Source organism: Betta splendens, chromosome 3, assembly GCF_900634795.4.
Source record: "Betta splendens chromosome 3, fBetSpl5.4, whole genome shotgun sequence".
NCBI classification, from domain to species: Eukaryota; Metazoa; Chordata; class Actinopteri; order Anabantiformes; family Osphronemidae; genus Betta; species Betta splendens.
The window spans coordinates 5,768,567-5,790,790 of NC_040883.2; the positions used below are offsets into that span (position 1 = coordinate 5,768,567).

The 22,224-nt window shown below is 45.8% G+C and overlaps 1 protein-coding gene across 6 annotated transcripts in view; it reads left to right on the top strand.

Annotated features, from left to right (window-relative positions):
* LOC114851871 (transcription initiation factor TFIID subunit 4-like) overlaps window positions 1-21,229 on the top strand; it is a 60,772-nt gene extending 39,543 nt beyond the window's left edge. For 4 of the 6 annotated variants that reach the window (XM_029143718.3, XM_029143719.3, XM_055507283.1 and 1 more), the window contains 2 exons: window positions 1,287-1,409; window positions 19,107-21,229. In XM_029143718.3, the coding sequence (XP_028999551.1) occupies window positions 1,287-1,409; window positions 19,107-19,280 (297 nt within the window). In that variant the 3' untranslated portion in view covers window positions 19,281-21,229. Of the gene's footprint in view, window positions 1-1,286; window positions 1,410-17,381; window positions 17,751-19,106 lie in introns of all 6 variants that reach the window. The other 2 variants (XR_003785262.3, XR_008694149.1) reach the window with 1 other exon arrangement.
* The last annotated feature ends 995 nt before the right edge of the window (window positions 21,230-22,224 follow it).

The following is a 22,224-nucleotide window of genomic DNA, read 5'->3' on the forward strand; positions in this document are numbered from 1 at the left end:
CTGCGGAGATTTGTGTGTTGTTGGTGACGAGGCTTAATAAGGTTACCATTGATAACATTAATGCTACATTTGCCATGTGGACAGAGGCAATAATCCAGTCACATCCAGTCATGATGCCCAGTTTCTAACTTCATTTTCATAGTGTTAACACTCCGTGAATTCACTTCATGACCTTTTGTTGCTATTAGTCAGTGTTTTTGTAATTTAACTACAGTATGTCAATTTTCACCAGCATCCCTGTTTAAAAGGGACAGAAAAATGCAGTTTAGATATTCAGCTGCTTGGCACTGCCGCTATTATTTCCCCTACTTTGTGTTGTCAGTGCGTTTGAATCTTTAAACAGTTCCGCTGTGCTAAATGTGAAGTGGCAACACCCTAAAGGGCATGCCTTGCCAGCGGGGTTCTAGGGAAAAATCAGAGGCAACTGCATGCACATTTTAGATCCGACTTTGTACACCAAAGCAACCTTTAACAGAGCGCCATCTGAAAGTAACATGAAATTTTCCCCTGATCAGACAACATACATGCCTAACACAAACACCAGCACCCAGCCAACACATGCTGGGAGATAACATAAAAGAACATGAAAGACATAAAAGCGCACATTGATTGTCCCTGTTCGCTTTAACCCGGGCCTCACTCCCCCAGCGGGCAGGCACACAGGCAAGCTGGTGGGTAGGCATTCCCTGTGCTGTGGCCAAGATTGATAGGCGCACGTGTGTGTGTACTGTGTTTGCATGTTGGAGAGAGTGCTGACACCCTCTGTGCCATGGCCCCCGGTCCTCACACGTCCACCCAAGAGAAAGGGCAGCTCTCAGCGATGCTGGGTTCCCCCTCCGCCCCGCGGCTAGACATGACATTACCTTGGGCAGTGCCTCCTCACAGCCTCCCTCTATACATCACAATCTGAAATCACAGTGGGATCATGTGACTGCACACACACACACACACACACACACACACACACACACACACACACACACACACACACACACACACACACACACACACACACGCTTTGACAGGAGCTCTGTTAATGGCTGACAACAAGCTTCCATTTTGAAAGGGGGCCTGTGCAATACATTGGAAGACACAGTACAAAGAGAGACATTTAGTCTTAACTTTCCTATATTAGGATTAGTTTATTTATAATAAAAAGTTATTCAAATTTACCACATTTATCTTTCCTGCTGTTCTTATTTCAACTCTGGTCTCATTGGACTCTAGAGTGTGAATTTCTGAATGTAACGGTAAACGTTTTTTTCACATTCTTGTGTTTTCCCCAGATGCAACAACAGGAACTGGCCCAAATGAGACAGCGAGACGCCAACCTTACAGCACTAGCCGCCATTGGACCTCGCAAAAAACGCAAGGTGGATTCACCGGGGGCAACTCCATCAGGGACTGAGGTAAGGCACTGTGAAGCACCGTGCTCCTGTGGGAAAAGGCGCTTTGTGTGTAGGCAGCTTGGAGTGGTATTTTGGTCTCATCACTACTGACTAACATGAAAGCTTGTTAGCTAGTATGCAAGAAATTAGTCAATGTCTATTTGCAAGACAACAATGAGGAATAGAAATGCATAACTGCAGGTAATGCACTAGTCTGTAACACATGCTACTGTAGATATCTGGAACAAACAACATATCCTGTCGTCAACTCAGGCTTCTAATTGCACACAGTTTAGATTCTACACAATGCTTCTAACACCTCATGTGTCTGGATGTCAACGTGCAATAGTCAAAGGAGTTTTCTAACGCCATTATCACGAGTGCACTGACGCCAGTGCCCTTACTACACTTATTCAGTCACCCACAGTTTGGCTGTGGCCTTGTACAGTAATTTGCTGATGTGAAGAACACACAAAGAGCGAGAGGGCTAAAACATGGTAAGTGGTCAGTTTGGTACAGTATTGCTACCGCTGGGCAGTAATGGAGTAATGTTTTGAAGGTATTAAAGTAAAATCAAACTAATGGCATGGTAATACTTGGATAATAGCCAGACTGCAGTGGTTTGGTAATAACAACTTACTACCGGGATAATGAGTAATAAAAATTTAACTAGATCATAAAAATGTACACTGTTGAAGACTTTTTAAATTTTTTAACTTTTTGGACTTTTTGAAACCAATATTAAATGATGAGAGAGAGAGGGAAAGGAACAGCTCCTGATCCAAAGCACAACTCATTAGCTGTCAAACCTGCAGGACTTCCTTCGGGCAAAGTAATGGTATGTTCTTCACCAAGTCAGTCACCTATTCCTGACCCAAGAGAGCAGCATTTCACTTACAGGCTACAGGCAGGAAGAGCCACAAACTAGCAGCAACCGAAGGCAGCGGCGGTTCAGGCCTGCAGTAGTAGAGCAGCTCCAGGGTTCTAGACTTCAAGCTGTCACTGACTGCAAAAGATTCTATTAAAGGCGTTACTTATGCTCACAATTACTTTTGGAGAAATTGCACTTTTACCCAGTGTTGGTGTGTGTGTATGAAAATGGCTGGATTTTCTTGTTTTTAACCTTGAACCTTTACAGGAGACAAATTCCCCAAAACTTACACACGGACTAAACTGTTGGTGACCTTTCCATAAAACGCTGTATTCTAGGTGCACATTTGAGTTATGTAATGTTTATAATGAAATCAAGTCAGAATTCATATTAAGGAATAAAGATTAAGCCTGGAAAAGAAGATCTAACTTACAGGCTGGAATAGTAGTGAAGTTGTGTTGTGTTTTCTTGGGCTGGTCACTCATTTGTCATGTAGAATTCAGTCATTAGACCCTAATATTTACCTGAAGGGAGCAAAATGGAAGATGATAACAGTTACAAACTGCATCATGGTGCACATTTACATTAAACTCACAATATGTAATAGATGTACAGTACATCATATTAAAGTCAATATGTTTGCTTCATCCTCCAAAAACAGGCCACAACTTATCAAATCATTTGCCCTTAATTTTTTAATCAAATTACATTGTTAATGATAAATAATTAACAGTTTGTTTAATTAACTGATTGCCTGAATTCGTGCCAGACGTGTTGTTGTATCAGTATCTTTAAGATTTAACACGTCCCATATCCTTGATTGAGTCTAATTCAGTTCCAGTTTGACGCCCTTGTTGGAAATTATACAGTACTGGTGTGTTGGTGCCAGGAAGCAAGTTGCCATGCTTGTGCATTGCATTGGAGTTTTAGAGCGGCTGTTCATTAGTACACGTCCTTATCATACGTTGCCTGTTAAGCATTAGCCAAATTTAGACGTGTCTTAAAAGCGATCTTAGCAAACATGACACAGATAATCAGAAGTATGTGTGTGTGACTCCCCTGGTCTGTTCATAATTAAGCTGAACTGTGGTATTAAAGGGAATAGTCTCTCCTTGAAGGTTCCATAAGCAGTGACTTCAGTATCATATATCTCCAGCAGTGGGTCATACATGAAGTCACGCAAAGCGACTGTCCAGAGTCGCTTTTCCCTCCAGGCAGCCGCATTTAAATTCTACATATTCATCTGTAAATATGATGAATCTGAAATAAGTCCGAATTTTGAATGTCAATTGGTCATTTTAATAACCTGCTTATCGAGTCGCATCTTCACATCCTTCACTTAGCAGCAATATGCTGCTGTGGAGCATAGTAATGCACCCGGTAAAAAAGCATAAATAACAAAATAAAAGCATTACTTCTGGTCCTTGAGTTTAGTGCCAAACTCTTTCAGAATGTTTTACCCTGATGGGTATTAGCCCGTGACCTTATAGTGCTTTAAAAACAGAGCTTCTTCCTCAAATGCGGTTACACAACATAAGCATGAATATACATTATGGTACACTTCTTGTTTCCCCCCCATTTTTAATGTCCTGTTCTTGTTTAATTAGAGGGGAATAATGAAGTGAAGTCACACAGTGTGCCCCTCCTCTGGAGTGATTGCGGAGGGGGCGGAGGAGGAATCTTAACTTATTTTCACTTCGTTTTCACCTCCTCACATTTCTTCATTTCACATGGGCTTGAAGCGCCTGCGGCATTCTCTTTCCCTTCTCCAGAGCAAAGTGAATGTGACTTTTCTAAGGGGGTCACAGGATGCCTGGAGGCCTGTGGGTGTTACTGGACTGTTGCCTGCTCTTAGCTTCACTGAGGGGCTTGTCATAGATTTCATCTCCACAGAAATGAGCTGGGGGCCCTGGCCAGGAGCACAAGCAGCCAACGTTATGAAGGGCCCACGCTGATTATTTCCCTCTGACATCGCATCCTGAGCTTTCCGCATTAATCCCTGACAAAGGCAGCCCTTCAGTGCTGTGCCAGAGCTCAAATTAGGAGCCAGATAATGGCCTTGTTGAGATCCCGCTTTCCTCACCGAGAGGCAGAGGTCCCATTGAAATCCTCCTCTTCAATATTCCTCCTATCCTCTTGTTCTTCCCATCCTTAGACCACTCTTCCACCATATTCGGACTATGACGGAATTCAGGTGACACAGTTTCACTCCATTGCCTCCAACCTCCCGCCCCCATTCACCCACCTTTAATTTGATGGTGGTTTTGCTGGGCTTGGGCCTGCGAGTGGATGTTGATCGCCACAGGCCGTGAAACTGATAGCCAGTCAAGACTAGAGTGTCTGTCTCCAGTCTGATCTAGTCTGCAGGAGGGAACAAAGGGGGCCTTACAGGGCTCTGCAGGGTGGATTAGTTCCAAGGAGCCACTGGCTGAGGCTGCTGGCTGGCTTGCTAGATGAGGGTCTGCTGTGGCCCCAGTGGTGGGTCACTGCACACACACACCTCCGAAGTTCATCACAAGTCAAGGCTAAGGTTCCCTGAAGAAGGAAGAAGGGTGAAATGCAGTCGACAAAGGGCGTCTGAAGGTAGACAGAAATGGGAACAAAGCACAAATGACCTTTGCCCTTCATCGTAAAGATGAACGTATTACATCTTGAAGATTTAGACGTTTCCTTTATCATTATGGGCTATTGACAAAGGAAATGTTATTCCCTGGTATCCCATTTGTTTTATTTCCCAAAAGAAGACAGTCAAAACTGAATTGTTCCTTTAATTTTGGTTGTTTTTTGTAGTTCAGCAGCATCTTATCACTTTTGTGTAAAGTATTTACACCTCCTGTACTGGTAACTGTAGGGCTTTGCTTTGTTGTCCACACCTCTCTGGTCTTATCTGTTGTTGTATATTGTATGAAGGCCCTATGAAGATGGATTTTCGCTTTCTGAATCAGGGGAAGGAAACAGTCAAACAAAGCTTCATTCACAATGATTATTCCATCACACCCTCTGTACTCGGGTCTTTCACACTTTAACACTTTGCCGTTTCATTTCCACCCATTGATTTCTGTACGATATGAACTCTTGAATGAATGTGTTGCCAGGTTATGAGACCCAAGGAAAGAAGACGGGTTTGAATCAAAGGTCCTTCAATGTACAATGTACCTTGACCCACGGTGTCTTGTGGTATTACACAAGCTCAGAGCTCAGACAGAGCACAAAGTTATCATTCAAACAATTTGCGTAGTTATCACATATAAAGTAAAAGCTTTGTTTTTTGCCCTAAAAGCGACAATAGCAGCTATAATTCTTGGTTTTTACAGCCATACTGCCTTTCTCCTATCTGTCTCAACCAGGTGCAATGCAAGGGACAAAGGTAGGCGAGCGATTTAATAGTGAGTGCAGTCTATTTTTCCATTTGAATTCATTTCACCTTCTTTCTTTGAGGCTGTAGATCAGAAAGAAGGAGTGAGGCAATAGAGTGAGAGGCATGGGGAGAGAGGGGGAAAAGCACAAGGAAAACTGATGCCCTTTCCTCCAGCTAAATTAACAGGAATCACGTGGAAAACAATCTGAGTCTCCAATGAAGGAGGGAGGGGGGGGGGGGGGACCATTAAAATTAGCCTCAAGCTATGGACTGCACCCAATATCACTAAAGCTGCACTCACTACAGATGTGGAGGCTGGCTTACAGGCAAACTATGCTCTGTTCTATAGCTACAATTAAAATCAACCTCACTGCCAAAAAATAGGAGGGGGAAAGAGGGAGTAGAAAGGCAGACATGGAACATCAAAGACAGATTGAAATGTGTAGTCAGTAATAAGAGTGGTCTCCAAGCCCCGAGGTTCTCCACGGTCCCCTTGTTAATGAGAAATTTTGACCTCTGGTTTGTAAGTTAAACTTGTAATCTCGGTTAATGAAGTAAATCAATCCCAACTCGGAGTGTTCAGTGTCTCTCCCCTTGCCTTTTCCCCACCAACCTCCCCTCTGTCCTTCCGCCTTGTTCTGTTCTCCTTCTCCGCCTCCTCCTGCGTCCCTCTCAGCCAGGTCTTCAACCAGACAAACAGGAAGCTCATAGAGCACGAGGGTTCCTGGAGCTGGAGGGCAGTGTAGGACTCAGAGGACTAGGACCAAGCAGGCTGTTTGGTTAAGAAGGTGACAGGCCAACTGGATGCCAGTAGTAGGGACAGCGCGGAGGAGACTACCCGCCTCTCCTCTCCTCCCCCGCTCTTCTTCCTTTCCATATTCTTCCCTTCTCTCCACAGAGTCCGCTGGGGATGGTGTGTGGTTAAAAAGTCGTGTCTGCTGGTTGGCACTGTGGCAGTAATGCGCGAAGTACCGCAGCCTCCTCGCGTTTCTACCACCACCAAACCATGTGGGCACTTTTAGGAGGAGAGACAGCTAACTTAACCTTTTCTTAGTTTTCATAAACATGTGGAGCTCCACTTTTGCTCTAAACTATATAGAGCCTTCTGGTTAACCCACTGGGAGCATTGACATTAACCCCTGATTAGCTGTGCATTTATTTATTTTATTCAAAGTAATGCAAGGTGGGATATTATGTGAAATGCAGCAACTTTAACATGAGTAATATCACGCTGTAATGATGCAAAAGGGATTCCTGTGTGGGTTCACCTTCTCTACATACTACATAAATAAGATTAAAGAGGGCACAGAGGGGCTGCTATTAGTACCATAATGCCAAGAAGACTGTAATATTAGTTTGACTTCATGTCTCAAGGCAATTCTGCATTTCCATGGAGGACACAAAGGAAACAGAGTCGAATCTTCAGAATGGTTACAGGGGCTTCTTGGCTGGATGCCATGCGTTCTTAGTGCTTTAACACAGTGCACTTTGCCAACCTTGCCTTCCCCTGCACAGTGCAGAGCACAGTGGATCCCACCAGTGGTTATTGCACTATGGACTATGGGTTAAAACATTTAAAATGCAGCTATAACATTAGCACGATATGATAAATACGTTTGTTTATTCGACCACATAGAAAACGCACTTTATTAAGCTGTTCAGTGCATTGAGTCGGTGTGTGAGAGCTAAAACCTCACAATTATTTCTAATTAAATGTTGGCATAAACAAAAAGTGCAAACAACACTAGGAGTTTGTAGAATAGTCATCTAGTGCTAATTGGCACTAAAACGCACGAGTGCTGTTTTAGGCAGATGAAGGTGAGGTTGCGTTTCGACTGCAGGTTTGCAGCCGTTAAAAAAGTTGCGCAGCAGCCATTTTAGTCTGTTACATTTTAATTAGTAACTGTTAACTTCATTCAGCTTCATTATTCCGCTAGCTGGGCCCCCTTCATCGATGGAAGGCGACTGGAAGGGTTTCCAGGATCCCAAACAGACGTGGGCTGCGTATGGGCGGTATTGATAACCCGTACTTACCCGATGGTGATCCATCCGTCTGCATCACTGCAAGAAATCCCAATTCACCCTCCAGAGAGAAACCCGTTCACACCAATATTAGATTCTTGTGTGTGCTATTAGTGGGTCAGACTTCGGGACGCTGTTACAGCTGACACTGCGGCCTATGGATTCATCGTCTGCGACAGGTTGTGTCACATGCTTCAATAAATTAGTTCTATCTCGTGAATATAATATCAAACAGTATTTTGAAAGCACTATAACACTATAACGCTCTCTATTTAGATAAGAGGCTCCTGTACGTTCACATTCATGACAGTAAGTACTGATCCCCCCTCGTTTCTGCCTTTAAAACTTTGCCCTGAAATAATGGTTAAATATACAGTTTTGACAACAAAGTTGAGCCCCGGGCACTTAAGAGATATTCATCTTAAAGAAATTAATTACCTCCCTTGTTAATCTTGATATAATTAAATTTCTGAAGAATGAAATTTACTAACCCCCCCTTCTCCTTCGCCTCGCTGCTATGGAGGCGGCCTGATAATAGCTGGCTCTCTAGCTAGCCTGCTGGCCAGGGACGTGGGGACAGCCTCGCACCCTGGGCCCCATGCCGCGCTGCAGCGCACTGTGCAAGCCCACTCTTGTCATCCTACGCCTGCACCGCTCAGAGACAATGCCTTGGCAGCCGCCGCCGCCGCCGCCGCTCTCCTCTGTTCCCTCCATCCTGGAGGAGATGGAAACTCTGGGCCTCCAGATCCTTGTGCCTGACTTGTGATAATGTTTTTGAACGACTTAAGCGTCTTAGAGCACGGGCCCTGCTAATGAAGTTGTCAACACAGAGCCCCTGAAACTCACACGGAGGAGCCCTGGAGAGACCACACAGTTGTTTCTGTTGCGGCTCACTTAAGAAACCTCTGAGTCTTTATGCGACTTAAAAGCGTTATTTCTACTGTAGGACCTCCTGCAACGCTGTTGGTTGAAGTCTGATCGCTTTGTGCAGCACGGCATCATAGCAGCAGTGCGTTCCTCTTGTTACTGTTTGTTTTACTTTCCTTTAACTGTAAGTCTCATGTCGGCTCCATTGTCAGCCGTCAAGCTTTGAGCCTGGGGAGAAAACAAGGAAAAGGGGCAGAAGAACGCCAATGAGGGTGAAGAAGTGGGGCTAATATGTACAGCGTAGGCAAAACGCTGCTGCTAGATGGCAGAAATGCCAGCGCAGAGAGGAGTTTGACTCGTCCAGGGTCTGATTCAGGGCTTTTCATTGTGCAGGTGGAGTACGTCGTGCATCTCGTACGCAGCAACTCTCTGCTTTTAACTAAATAATGGAGCACGGCCTGTGCGTTTACTGTATCGTAGCAGTTTGCATTTGTCATTCTTCTGTCAAAAAAGTGATTTTTGCATGGACACAGACTTTTGCAGCAGACTTTTTTTCTCCACTGAAGTTTAATGCTTTCAATAATGCAGTCTATGTAGAAGTGGCACTGAAGTGAGTTCTTGGTATCGATCCCTAATTAAAAAATATTCCACACTTATGTTTAAGTTATGAAAAGCATGTGTCACCCATCCAACGAATTTAGTCAATATTTCAAGAGTGTTTTAAATAATAGGGGAAGTATTTTGTGTATTTATGCTCAGTCCACATCCCCTGAAAACAGATGACAGCTTGCACGGCTGGGATGTGAATTGCAAATGTGCGCTTGCTTTGCAAAGCCAAGGGAACTTTTTTGCTCTCTGTTGCTTAGGTTAAATCCACAAGTTCAAGTTCACCGCTGAACATAATGTTAACCGGTCGAGCAGAAGATGATAAATCAAAAAGTTAGCTGATTCCCTCCCCTTAAAACTTAACTACCCCCATTATTCCCCTCCTAAAGCTTTTTATTATGGGCCTGGGCTGTGCCTTTTCTTTTACTCTCCCACAGGGAGAAGCCCTGTTTTGGCTTCCGGTCTCACTTGAACCACCCCTCATAATCTGGACTAACCAGCAGCTACTGTCCTCGATAAAGCCCGTCCGTGTAAATGACTACTCGGATGATGCTGTCCTGATCTGTCCTTCACTCTAAGCACCATTCATTCCGTCGTGCTAAAATGTTGTTGTGATACAGTGTCCTCTATTTTGTCTTTTAATGGAAAAACAGAACCGCTAAAATTAGCTTCAGAAAATGGTGAAAGCGAACAAACAAGGCGATCCATTAGTGAGGATGGGTTATTGGCTGACTTGCCTCTTCTCATGGCGGCCCATTAAAAGTGGTAATGTCTGCCTGCAGCAGTGCCTGGAGAAGAAGAAGGAGGCCATGGAAGGCATATTTCACATGCATCAGACACTGGAATTAAATAGACCAATGTTCCCTAAAAAGACTGAAGTACATCTCTTTCTGATGTGCGTCCCGGGCAAAAATTCATTGATCTTAGAATGTCCCTTGGCAATTATAAAATATTAAATCCAAGTCGCACTTTTCGGCTCAGCTTAATTTTTTTTCCTCGCTTTTTGCTGCTTTCCATTTGACCAATTTAGAAAAAAAAAAGTTAGAAATAGACGGCCATGAAAAAAGGCACTAATAATAAAGACCGGCCCCACTTTTAAATATCTTTTGTTATGTTTCCGTATTGTTTTTGCAGAACATCTCTCATCATTAAATGGGATGAGTTCCCTCAGAAGTGAAGAGCGCCTTGAATGTGTCTTAGTGCAGCATCAGACCAGTGGTAACCAGGAAATGATTGGTATCGCAATATAATGTATGAGATAATGAAACATGATTATTTATCTTTATTTTGAAGGACTTTTAAGCCACCGGTGCCTCTCTCATCACTCTGGGGATGACAAATAAAAAGTATAAAGTATCAGGTCTACTCCCTGGCCGATTCATGTACCTCAGAGATTATTAGATTGTTAATTGCCCAAATCATTAAATTTAACATATATTTCAATAAATATAATCAGCCAGCTGTTTGACAAGGTACACAGTTCATTAAGTCCCCTTGCTTGTTTGTCGTTTCCCTAATTAAGATTTAGAATCGATCATTGAGTGTGCAATGTACAGTGCAGCTCGGCTTGCGTGGGGACTTTCTCGGCTCAGACGAAAAAGGAACGGCATGTGCTTGCTAAAGCTTTACCATTTAGCACACTGGCTGCAATGGGAATTAGACATCCTGTGCTAATTAGGGAGGCCAATTAACTGTGAAATTCAGGCGTTTTTGACAAATAATCTCAGCAGAATTCAGACATATCCATGCACATGAATGCTATCGGTCCTAAATGGAGGGAGGATAAAGTCTGTTGGCTCCGGTGCTGTTACTGTACATGCTGTTTCCCGACTGGTGAGGCTGAGGCTACTGTGTTGTCTGTGTTTCTGTCTCCCAAATTGTCTGAATAGAGCCACCTGCTTCTCCCCTTGTGTCCAGTGAGATCTATAAATACGATGCTCTGTATTTGCACGCTTCTTGAATGTTGAGACAAATTGAATTTACTAAAGCTCTGAATGATGTCGGGGATGTTGTGCTGTAATGTGTGTAGATGGCTGCCAGTGTCAAGCAGCGCGTCGCTGGCCCCTGAGCAGCTGATCAACAGCGCTGTGTCTGGCCGGGCAGATGCCCAGCGCTTGACCTCCTTTCGCTTCCCCTGAAACAAAGATCCGGCATCGCCAGGGACCCGGAGACCATCAGTGTTTCTGTGTCTCTCATTCCCATTTTGATTCATTATCACATGTATTTTTTAGATTGCATAAATTATGTATTTGTTGGACTAATGAACGCCCTCCACTGATAGAACTTCGGGAGAGTTGTGAATAGCTGGAAATGGCCTCTATCACCCACATCAGTTTCCTGAATTCTTTTTTTTTTCCCATGTCAGATGTGGTTTGGCTGGAAAAAAGACCTGTTTGGCCTTTTGCAGTGATTTTTATACACACACACACGCAGCAAGGTCCAGAGAGCTACACAATGTAAACATACCTCCTGGGCTGGCTTGTGTCACAACACGCCACCTCTTTGTTGTATGTTTCTGCGTACGTGTGTGTCAGGGCACGCGTGTGTGCGGTCTTGCTCGTTGACAACTATAAAGCAGGCCCCTGCTGTCTTTATTACCTGTCCGACCAATCCTCGCTACCCGGTTCCAGCGATACGTGGAGGAACAGCTCAACGCGCTCGCGTTGGCGCCTTGTGTGAGTCTAATAGGAAGCCGGCGCGACGCCACAGCAGGCGATGGCTCTGGGTGTGCGCTGAAGCTGTTTGGATACCAGGCGGCGCCGGAGGTGTGTTTGCTGGGCGCCGGTGGGCATCTCCTGCAGCCGCCCGCCTCAGGTGCAGGGAGAATTGACTGCTTCCTTTTACACAATGCGTAATTATTATGGCAGACAGGGGTGTGGATTTAAACCGAGTCAATATGTAGATAAGTGTTATACACACACACGCGCGCGCGGTTGCCTGCAAAATGATGCTGTTGTGTGTGGATTCACAAAGCAGGTTGCCAGAATGCTGTGCAGGTAGGAAGGAAGCCTTCTGGGCCCGTGGAGGTGCAGTCTGACGGGAGGAACGAGGCCTCCAGGAAAGTGCCACGGAAGCTGTAACGAGTCCTTAACCAGTTCCAAATTCTGTCACGTTGGCCTCATCTCGCCTCCTCCAACCCAGCGAGGTTGCTCGTTCTGACAGCGGAACACGAGATATACCGTGCTGCAGCGTATCTATATTTAATTAATATATTTAAATGCCCAGAATGAAAAGCTGTGAAGGCTCCACCCTGGCAGCTTGATAAATGGCAAACAATGACACCCGAGGTCACAGGCGTTCACTTCTGCAGAAGAATCCTTCAGTAAAGTTTTGGTTTGTCTTTCTGGGCCATCTATATAAAACTTTAAACTCTGCACTTTCCCCCGAAGAGCCTGGATTTTAATCAGGCCCGCTCTTCTGACAGACGCTCTCCTGCCGCTCATGCTTCGCAGGCGTCGCATCAGGTGCGCGGGGACCGGCGAGGCATCCGGAGCAGGAGCCGAGTGTGTGATGGCTAAATGATGTCAAAAGTGGCCCCATTGGTGTCAGTTTGAGATCAAGGGAGAATCCGCAGCGTGACCCCGCGCTGTAAATGTGCTTTCTAATCTCCCCCATCTGCATATCGGCTGTGGCCCCTCGGTGCGTTCCTTTTCTTGTAAGTGAAATGTGTCACTGCTCATATGAGGATTTCTGTGAAGACTGACAGCTCAGCACGCAGCGCATCCACCCGCTCTCCTCTCGTTCCGGAGCCGGCGTCTGCTGGTGCTCGGGTTCTGTGTTATTTAGCTAGGCTACCCCCCTCTCTAATTAGGCCATTTGCAGGGCGCGTTCCCCTTAGTGTGGTCATTTATGTTCGATACCGCGCTGAACGGAGACGCTTTTGTTAACGGGTTGTTCCTATTTGGAATGTTTCGCTAAGACATCAAAGGACGGACCACAAGCCTCATTTGGCAACTTCTCCCAGCTATCCATCGGCTGCAAAACACCCCGGTGCCTTGATTATTAACTCAGTCACCACCCTCTCATTCAACTTGAATTAAAAATTAAAAACTGCAGAAATGACAGTGCCACACCATTGAAAGTAAAGTGTGGAAAACCAACAAGGGCTCATTAGTGAGTAGTTCTGAAGACAAGCATTCTGACTTGAGACTCATTACACTTCTCCTATTTTAACTCTAATTGGGTTCATTTTATATATGAAACGCCTTGAATATTTAATGCTGAAAAAGTTCTACTTCTGATACTTTATGCAGCCAAAGACACTTGGCCCGTGCTAATCGTCCAGGTTATCAGGCGAGCTCGTGGCACTTTCTCAGCTGCTCTCGCTCTTTTGGTAGAACAGTAGGGAGGAAAAGGCACTGAACACATTAGTTGTGTGTTATTGATTAGATCACGATCTTCAGACAAATACAGCGGTTTTATCAATCAACGACAACAATGAAACCGTCACCTGGAGTTTGGAAATTAGCTGCTACACTCCTCAAGTACCTTTCCAATTGAAGGCAATTGTACTCGCTCTTTATTTAATAATCAAAAATCAATATGTGGGCAAATAGTTATTACCCCGCAACACTAAATGATGCTGCCAACTTAAGCAATAAAGACACAGCTAATTAACCCTTTTCAGCAGTTAACGTTGCTCAGCTAGCCTGGCTTACAGCGCTTTAATTAAACAGATTAAAAACAATGGGACGGTTGCCTTCACACAATCTTTTGTTCCTCTCAGGTTGGGAAGAAAGGGAGAGCGAGGCGGAAAGCAAGAGCGTGTTTTCAGGCGGCGAAGTTTGGAGTTCTTTGTTTGGAGACGTTCCGGGCGCGGCGCGCTGCTTTGCTGGGTGACCCTGTGACTGTCTTCTGAGGAACTGTGTGAGCAGCCCCGCAGAACAGCGCTGCGGGGTCAGCTTTCATCTTAGCAGTAACCTGTGGACTTTGAAACTCAGGGCGATGGAATTGCAGCTTTGTCAGTACACTACTAATTAGAAAATTCCTGACCTCGAGCAAGATGTTTTAATTATGTGTTGTGTCAACGAGTTTGCAGATTTAATCCGCCGTTGATACACACTCAAGTGTGCAAACTGTGTCGCACATTGTAGTAGATCAAGTGGAATGGTGAAGGGGCTTTCTTTTTTTTCTGCGCTCGCTGCTTCTCTGCCCCACATAACCTTATGCCTTTTCCTGCATGAAAAGCCATCACATGCTTAAGTAGCCAAATTAGACGTGGAGTTAATGTGTTAGCTCGTGAAAAAGCTGGTCTGATTCGCCTTGGTTTGCGGGAGGCTGAACAATGTGACAGCATTGTGCTGGGTGTGAGCTCTCCGTTGCTGTGAGTCAGTGTGAGGGAAGGCAGGAAGGGGTTAAACAGAAATTGAGCGGGGATGCTGGGGGCAGCAGTGCTGCAGAACATAGCAGTGTTCGTGCGAAGGCAAGTCATTTCCCGAAACACTGCAGACACATGGCCTGCGGCGCTCTAAAACCTTTGGAGACCAAAATGGCTTGCAGGAGTTAGAAGTAATAAGGTGTTTTTTTGCCTCCTTTCTCCTTGACTGAAATTCTGCACGGTTGCTATGCATTGCCATGGAGCTGTGTAGCTGTTTTTATGGTTTATGTGGGTATTAAGATGCTCTGCAACTGGCCATTTTTGAGATTTGTTGTTCTTTAGTTGTGAGGCAAATGGAAGTTGTTTGTTTTGAAAGTAATTCCCTCGGTTTTTTTTTTGGTTGCTTTTTTTTTGCCTTGATGAGAATGCTAAACCTCACTCCCATCTCTCTGTGTTTCCCCCTTTTATTTGTTCAGATTTTCCCCTCTGTCGTTCGCAAAATGACAAATTAAAAAAGCACGTGAGACACACGCACACGCACACGCACACACACACACACACACACACACACACAGAATGTGTTTGACTCCCTGAAAACCCAGAGACAAGGTCGGCTTCTTGTTGAGACTTTTACACCAAACTGAAACATGTAATAGGAACAAAGGCGGTCTGTGTTGGTGCATAATCGTAAAAGCAGCTGTATTAATTTATCCTGACCCCTCTGATTATCGGCGGACTGACCCAAAACCCTTTTCATCCTTCCCCCTGTTTCTGTTAATCTTGGCCGCCTTGGCTGCTTCAAAGAGAGGCTCTGGCATATAATCTGTGTATGTACATCTGTGAATTATTATTCTAATTCTTTATACGTTTATTAGAGCTGAATAAACTCCACATCAAATACATCACTCGGGCAATGTCAGGGAGCCTGGGGCAAATCAGCAGACATCTGTTAACTCTTTCAAAATGGCTTCATCCAGCATGTCTGTGGGCGTAGAGAAGCGAGAAAAAGGAGAGGCGAGCGAGGGAGAGAGGGAGAGAGAGAGAGAGAGAGAGAGAGAGAGAGAGAGAATGCCTCTGTTGCTGATTAATGGCGGCCGTGGAGGAGGCGTTTCAGGCCGAGTGCGGAGACGAAGCAGGGCAGCACTCCCACGGCTGGGCTCCGCACTGTAAACACTGCGGAGGGGACGAGGTAGCGTTCCCCGGCTGAAATGCAGCGTGGAGGAGAACATGTGGGAAAGCTTTGCTCCCTGGCACACAGTCAGTCAGGCAAGTCAGTCCTTCAGTCAGTAAATGAGTCATCCAGCCGGTGAGTCAGCGCGGCCCTCGGTCGGTCGGGACTCACACCGGCGAGTCCTCGCTCGGCCGGCGTGCACACAGGTGAGACAGGTACCCGAGCAGACCCCACCCTGGGACAGTCCGACTCCCACCGAGCTCCTTCATCCTTCCTGCCAACACAGATCCAGCTGGCCGGCCGCCAGCCTCACACACCAAATAATTAATGGTTAACTAGAGTCTACTGTTAGTCTGCGCCCTGGTTTTAACTTGAACAAAAACGCCACCTGGTTCCGCTTTCGCCTCACTTCTTTGTTTAGCTTGTCAACAGTCTGTCTCTGTTGTGCTATATATGTCCTCCTCGCCTGCAGCGGCGACATCAGAGTTTAAATGGATTTTTCAGCATCAAAGTAATAACAACAATAGAGTAATGTTGCATCATGAAGAGCTTATCTGTTTCCCAACCAACGTGGGGCCAGTGGTTCTCCTTCGGCTCCGGTGCGGAGTCACGCTGCAGCCTCAGCGTCACACGCCGGTACGAGCTGCACGCGCTCACATCCGCCGCCGCTGTCGGGGGGCGGGTGCTGAGGCAGCACCACGGCCCGGTGGGGGGGGCAAAGTGGGCCATTAACCCACCGCCCTGAGCTGTGACCTGGGCCAAGTCCAATATTGGCTCCGGCGTCGGCGCACAGGTGCCCCTCAGGGTTCAGAGCCACACATCAGCAGCACAGCCAGCACCTCCGCCTGCCCCCGAGGACCCAGATTCCTCCAGACAACGGCGGGCGTCACTGCTGCCGCTGCAGAAACGGAGACGGGACTCAGAGGCGCTTCCGAGGCAGAGAGGAACCACAAACATTATTACTTCAGCAGCATCTGAATAAACCGTGGTTTTATTGAGGCGGTCATCCAGTCACATGACGCCGTCGCACTGCCGTGGACCGCCGCGTGCCCCGTCTCTGCTGCTGCAGCATCTTGGCTGCAGACAGAAGGAGACCAGAGGCAGGTGAATCCTCCTGGAGTCGGTTCAGGAGGTGGAAACGAGGAGGACGGCAGCCGAGCTCCCGCCCCCCAGACGATGCAGTGTCACCTCTGCGGCAGGATGTTCCCACTTCTGAAATACTCAATATTATGAATAATATGCCAACACGTGGTTGGAGTATAGAGTGCAATGCATTGTGTGCATTTGCCTTATTGCTGTATTAGAATCTGAGCTCACGTTCCTGTTTTGCTCCTCATTGCTGCCTCTCTCTCACCCTGTTTTTCCCTCTGTCCCCTGCTCCAAACAAGTCAAATGTCTGAAGAGATGTATCGAAGTATCCTTGTGCGTTCTCTACGATGGATATGTCATATGACATGATGCCTCCGAGGGCCCATCACAGATAAAATGACAGATGCTGTTTTTTGCCTCATGGATTTTTCTTGGCCAAGCCGATTCTGAGACTTTCAGTTGTGTCCTCCTCCTCCTCCTCCTCCTCCTCCTCTCTCTGCCTCTGCTCTCCTGCCCTTTCTCTCTTCTTCTCACTTCTTCCTTTCATCCACCGTGACCTTACGAAGCCTGCCATTTTGTTTTTCATTGAATTTCAGACACAATTACTGTGTAATTGCTGGCGACAGGAGAAGCGTGGTCGCTGATGTCTCGCTTTCCTTTTTAACTGACACTCAGCCATCTGCTTTGTTTAGTGCCGGCGTCCACCCCTCCCATCCCTGCTCCCTCCTCCACAACATGATTTCCTGTGTGTACCGATGAGAAGGACTGGTCTCCATAGATACCACCAGTAACGCACGTGCGTGCGTTCTTTGCATTTTTAATCTCCAAGACAAAGAGAAGCTGCGCTGGCTGGTTCCTGGATGCGGATGCTGAGGCTCCCAGTTCATGGAGAACCCGCACTCGTGTCCAGCGCGCTTGCCGTCTCCCTCCTCCCCTCCATCACCCGCTCGGACCAGCGCGTCGCCCCGGCTCCCCCCGCCCGTGGCGACCGCGGCCCATCCGTCCAGGTGGATGGATGGCTTTGATTGGTAAAATCTGTGGCCCTGTCGCCCGGCTCACTGGTGAGTGGCAGTAATTGGCATGGCACTAGTCAGGCGCGTCTTTCACATGTGGTCAGCCATGATTGACCTGATTAGGCTCGGGTCGCTCCCCAAAGCGAGGGCTCTGGTGTGCCAGACCCGGCAGGAGCGGAGGCCCGGTGATCCTTACGCATCATTCCTGCTGTCGGGGGGTCACCGAGTGCGCGGAGGGGGAATGTGAGAAAAGGCATCGTCACACGGCGCACACAGAGACAGGCATGCGAGGGGGCACGCGCCGCAGGGACCGCGGTTTGGCTCCTGCGAAGCCGTACCCGTCATGTGTTTGCAGTTAGGACCTGTCTGTGCCGCGTGTTTACAGAGCGGTGCAATCAATGTAATTGTGAGAGGGTGTTCCCGACTGAAATGTTGGTCTTGCGTCTCTCTGCCTGGGTTCAAGTGGGCACTCGCTGGATTCGCTTCCCAGTGTTTTGAATTAGCAAACGTAAATGCATCTCTTGATTTGTATCAGCCTCTGTATACACTCCCTCTTTTTTTTTTATCATTCTCATTTTTCCTGGATCAGATACAAACAACAAGGCTTCCATTTCAGAGTGGGACGTCAGCTCGGATCTATGTCAGCAGCCTTGTTTATTTAGAGGGAAAATCGGTTCATATTCTCGGCAATGTAAAGAGGCCACGGAGAGGAATTAAATAAAGAGAATGGTTTCCCTCCCAGGAGCCCAGCGCCGGCGTGTTCCTCAGCCTCGTGTTCAGCTCGTTTAGGCAGAAAGCACCTGACGTTCTGGACGTCATTAGTGCCTGTTTGATCTCATTCAAGCTCCGCAAGAGGGATTATTTTCTTTATTCGGAGGTGTGTACTTGCTTAGAGGCCGTTGCATTCCTTACCGCTGATATTGTCAACGTGTCGGAGTTCAGTCAATGGGAAACATACAGTGGTGTTGCTCACTTGTAAACATTGTTGTGTTTACCATGGAAACTGGCGTTTTCTTCACGAAGGGCGGAGTAAACGTTCTGAGCACAGGGAACAATGTGAAATCAAATGAAATCCAAACAAACTCAGGAGTAAATTATTGTTTGACAGAGATCACGGCTATTTGTACATCAGCTTAGGATCTCGACGCTGTTTACGCTAGAGCTGAATGAATGATACTTGTATTCCTTCATATCTGACTAAAAAAAGTCTCCCGCTTTGTGATGGTGCATCTGTTTTTTTTTTTGTACATCCACTTGTTGTAAACAAGCTTGAGACAGTGTAAAAATCAAGTGTATGTTGTGCTGCTGCCGCTGCTGGAGACGTGACATAACTGCCGTTCCAGCTGCCGGGTCCTAAGGGCGCCTGCACCAATCCCTCCGTCTGACCTTTTGACCTCTCTGCAGGTTTCGGGCTGCGCGGCGGGCTCCCCGGCCGGCTCCTCCGCCCCGTCCACATCATCGCGCCAGTACACGCGACAGCGCATCACCCGCGTCAACCTCAGGGACTTAATTTTCTACATGGAGCAGGAGAGAGAGACCACCCACTCGCTCCTCCTCTACCGTGCCCTGCTCAAGTAGCCTGTGCTCCTCCTCCTCCTCCTCCTCCTTCCCAGCCACGTGCCTTCAGATCAAATCTAACGTTTTAGCTGTGTCTCCATCTGTACTGTGGTGATGTTCGATGTAGCTTTTATTCAGGAAGTGCGAGGGAGAAAAAAACTGTTACAAAAAATAAAACCTGTTGTTCCGTGTCTTCTCTGTCTAGCTTCGCGGTGTGTAGATTTAAAGGCCATATCAGATTCTTCACGTTGAAGTTGGATTTGGTGGAGGAATAATGTTACCCATTTCCCAGGACTCGGGCCCGGAACTTTATTTCACGCACATCAGGTCGTTTATGCGACGGCGCTCGATGAACCACCTCAGAGTGAGGAGAACGACGCTCACACCTTAATGCAGCCTATGACATTCACAAACAGAGATCACTGAATGTAGTTTAGTTCCAATCAGTAAGAGACTTTACAGATTTCTATATCCAGATATAATTTTAAACCATTAAGATTCCAAATAACAGCGTTACAGTACGTGTAAATAGTTCTTTTTGGAATTATTTTACAGCATGTATATTTTTCTCACGTGTAAGCTTTGTAAGAAAAGGAGTAACTCATATGTCAATATTATGAAACCTGATGTTTTGTAAACCATGTGCTTTGAATGAGTCAAATCGAGACAGTTTATTCAGTTCACCTGTGGAGTATTTGTTGTAACACGGAGTCCTTCTAACCCGCACGAACAGGACGTCGGAGCCGCTTTCTGATTGGCTGCTTGGGTCGAGGGAGCCGCTTTCTGTTACAAACGCATAACGTGAACCCTGTTTTCGTGACTAGATGTTCGTTAGCTGGTCCTGGACCCCTTCAACAGGACCAGTTAGGAAGGTGTGTTTTAGTCCACAGAGGGTGATACTGGTGGCTGTGGTAGTGACTGGGGAAAGCTCACATTTAGAAAAGACATTCCTTCATCTTTCCCCGTCTGTGTACCTGCACGTTAATGATGGTTGGGAAAAAAAAAGTGTGATTTTAATTATTCTCCAGGGTTTCCCTGGAGCCTGCATTGGCCCACTCCCCCTTTAGTAATGATGAGTGAATGACAAAGGTAGCCCACGAGAAAAGTCCACTAATCCGGCACCAAGTAATATAAAGCTGTGGAGGAATAAAATGAACTCATCCCCTTTTGCTTTTGTCTTCGTGTTTCCACCTGACGGCAGGAAGGGAATAAATCGCCTGCTCTATACACGTCCCGCGTTGTCACCTTGTTATTTCTTTCTTTTAAAAAAATCCTCATTGTATAATGTCATATTGTTTTTTAATTCTATTTAACTGAATATCTTGGCCTCTATGCAGCTTTTTTTGTCATATTGAAACTTATTTAAATATGGGTGACATTTGAAACAACTGTTGTGCGTTGTACATTTGGAGGGCACTTTTCGAATATCTATTTTACCTGATAAATGAAAGCTGTCGCTGTAACATAGTAAAGACTCTTTTAAGCAAAAAAAGACAAACAATGTTGCCAATTTCTGTCAAAAGACGTTTATTTTTAACAATTAATATATATTTGTTGTCATTTCTTTGTTTTGGATTGGCTTTTATGCGCGATGCGTTTTCATAAATTTTATCTCCAAAAGACCATGTTTTAAAAACAAGCACAACAAAATCCTATTGTGGTCATTTGAAATGGTTTTAATAATGATTTCTATGGTGTCATATGGTTTCACAGGAGGACATTTCTACTGCTATTTCAGTTTTTTAGCCAAAAGATTAGGATGCTACTACTAAACAGATTGGGGAAATAACATTTAAATTGTAAGAGTGATTTGTAAATATTGTTTACAAAACTATGTGTTTATTAGAACCACGTTATTTTTGGTAAACTCTTGTATATATATTGAAAATTTCCTGTTTGTGTGAAAAAATCAATACTTATGTATTTGTACCTATTTTGTAAAGGAATAAATAAGCTGTTTACTAAACTGAGCAGATGCTGACTTGTATGTTTTATTCTAATGGAATAAAATGTCTGTAGGTGTGAGCAGGAATAAAAACACGGAAATGCGATTCTGAAAAAACTTAATAACTAAGCAGTATGCGTCCCCACTACATCATCTGCTCCTTAGGAGTAAAAATAAGCAGCTATGTTTTTTGCAAGACAGTTTTAACAAAGTCTACTAATTCAGCCTGCTTCATTTCCATTTCTAACATTGCACATGCTAAGTACAAACTGAGTCAAGCGCTGCTGCTCAACTATGAAAAGTCCCCCTAGGTTTCTGCTGCTAATTAAGCAGAAGCATTTTTGAAGAGACCAAACCGTTTAACTCAGTGCAAAATATTGGGGTTTGGGAGCATATTGGTTTTTTCACGATCTTGGCCTACTCCCCAGTCCCTCTGGAGATTTAGCCCGCTGATCTGGATTCAGCCCCGAAGACGACCTTCCCCTCGTCTGCTCGGGTACAGTAAGCTGGCGAGATTTATGAGGTTTCATCAGCGCAGTTACAGGACACAGAGCAGCCTCCTGCACATGTGAACCGCAGGCATGCTCACGTTTTTACGCATGGCATCGGAGCTGTCACCAACATATTACTCTTCACCAGTAATGCATATATATATATGATTGAAATAACAGGTAATCAACAACATACATACTAATCCAGTAGTTAGTTAATATAAATGGCAGTAATACAAAACCCTGGGTGACCAAGCAGACGACCTGACGGCTGCAGCTCATTAACCTTGCCGCAGTCGCAGTCCTTCCAGACGGGCACGCGTGAACACCGAGTAATGCTCTGTAGTAATACTGTAGTGTGGCTCCCTGGTCTATGACTGACTGTAGCCCAGGCAGGGGTCTCATCTGGGGGTCGCCCTCTGACTGGACCCAGAGTAAAATGCAGGTCTTCAGAGGGAGGTGCTGCACTCAGGTTGTGCTCTTGGAGATAAGTCATCACTGTTTTTATATTTACATGAAATGATTGTGT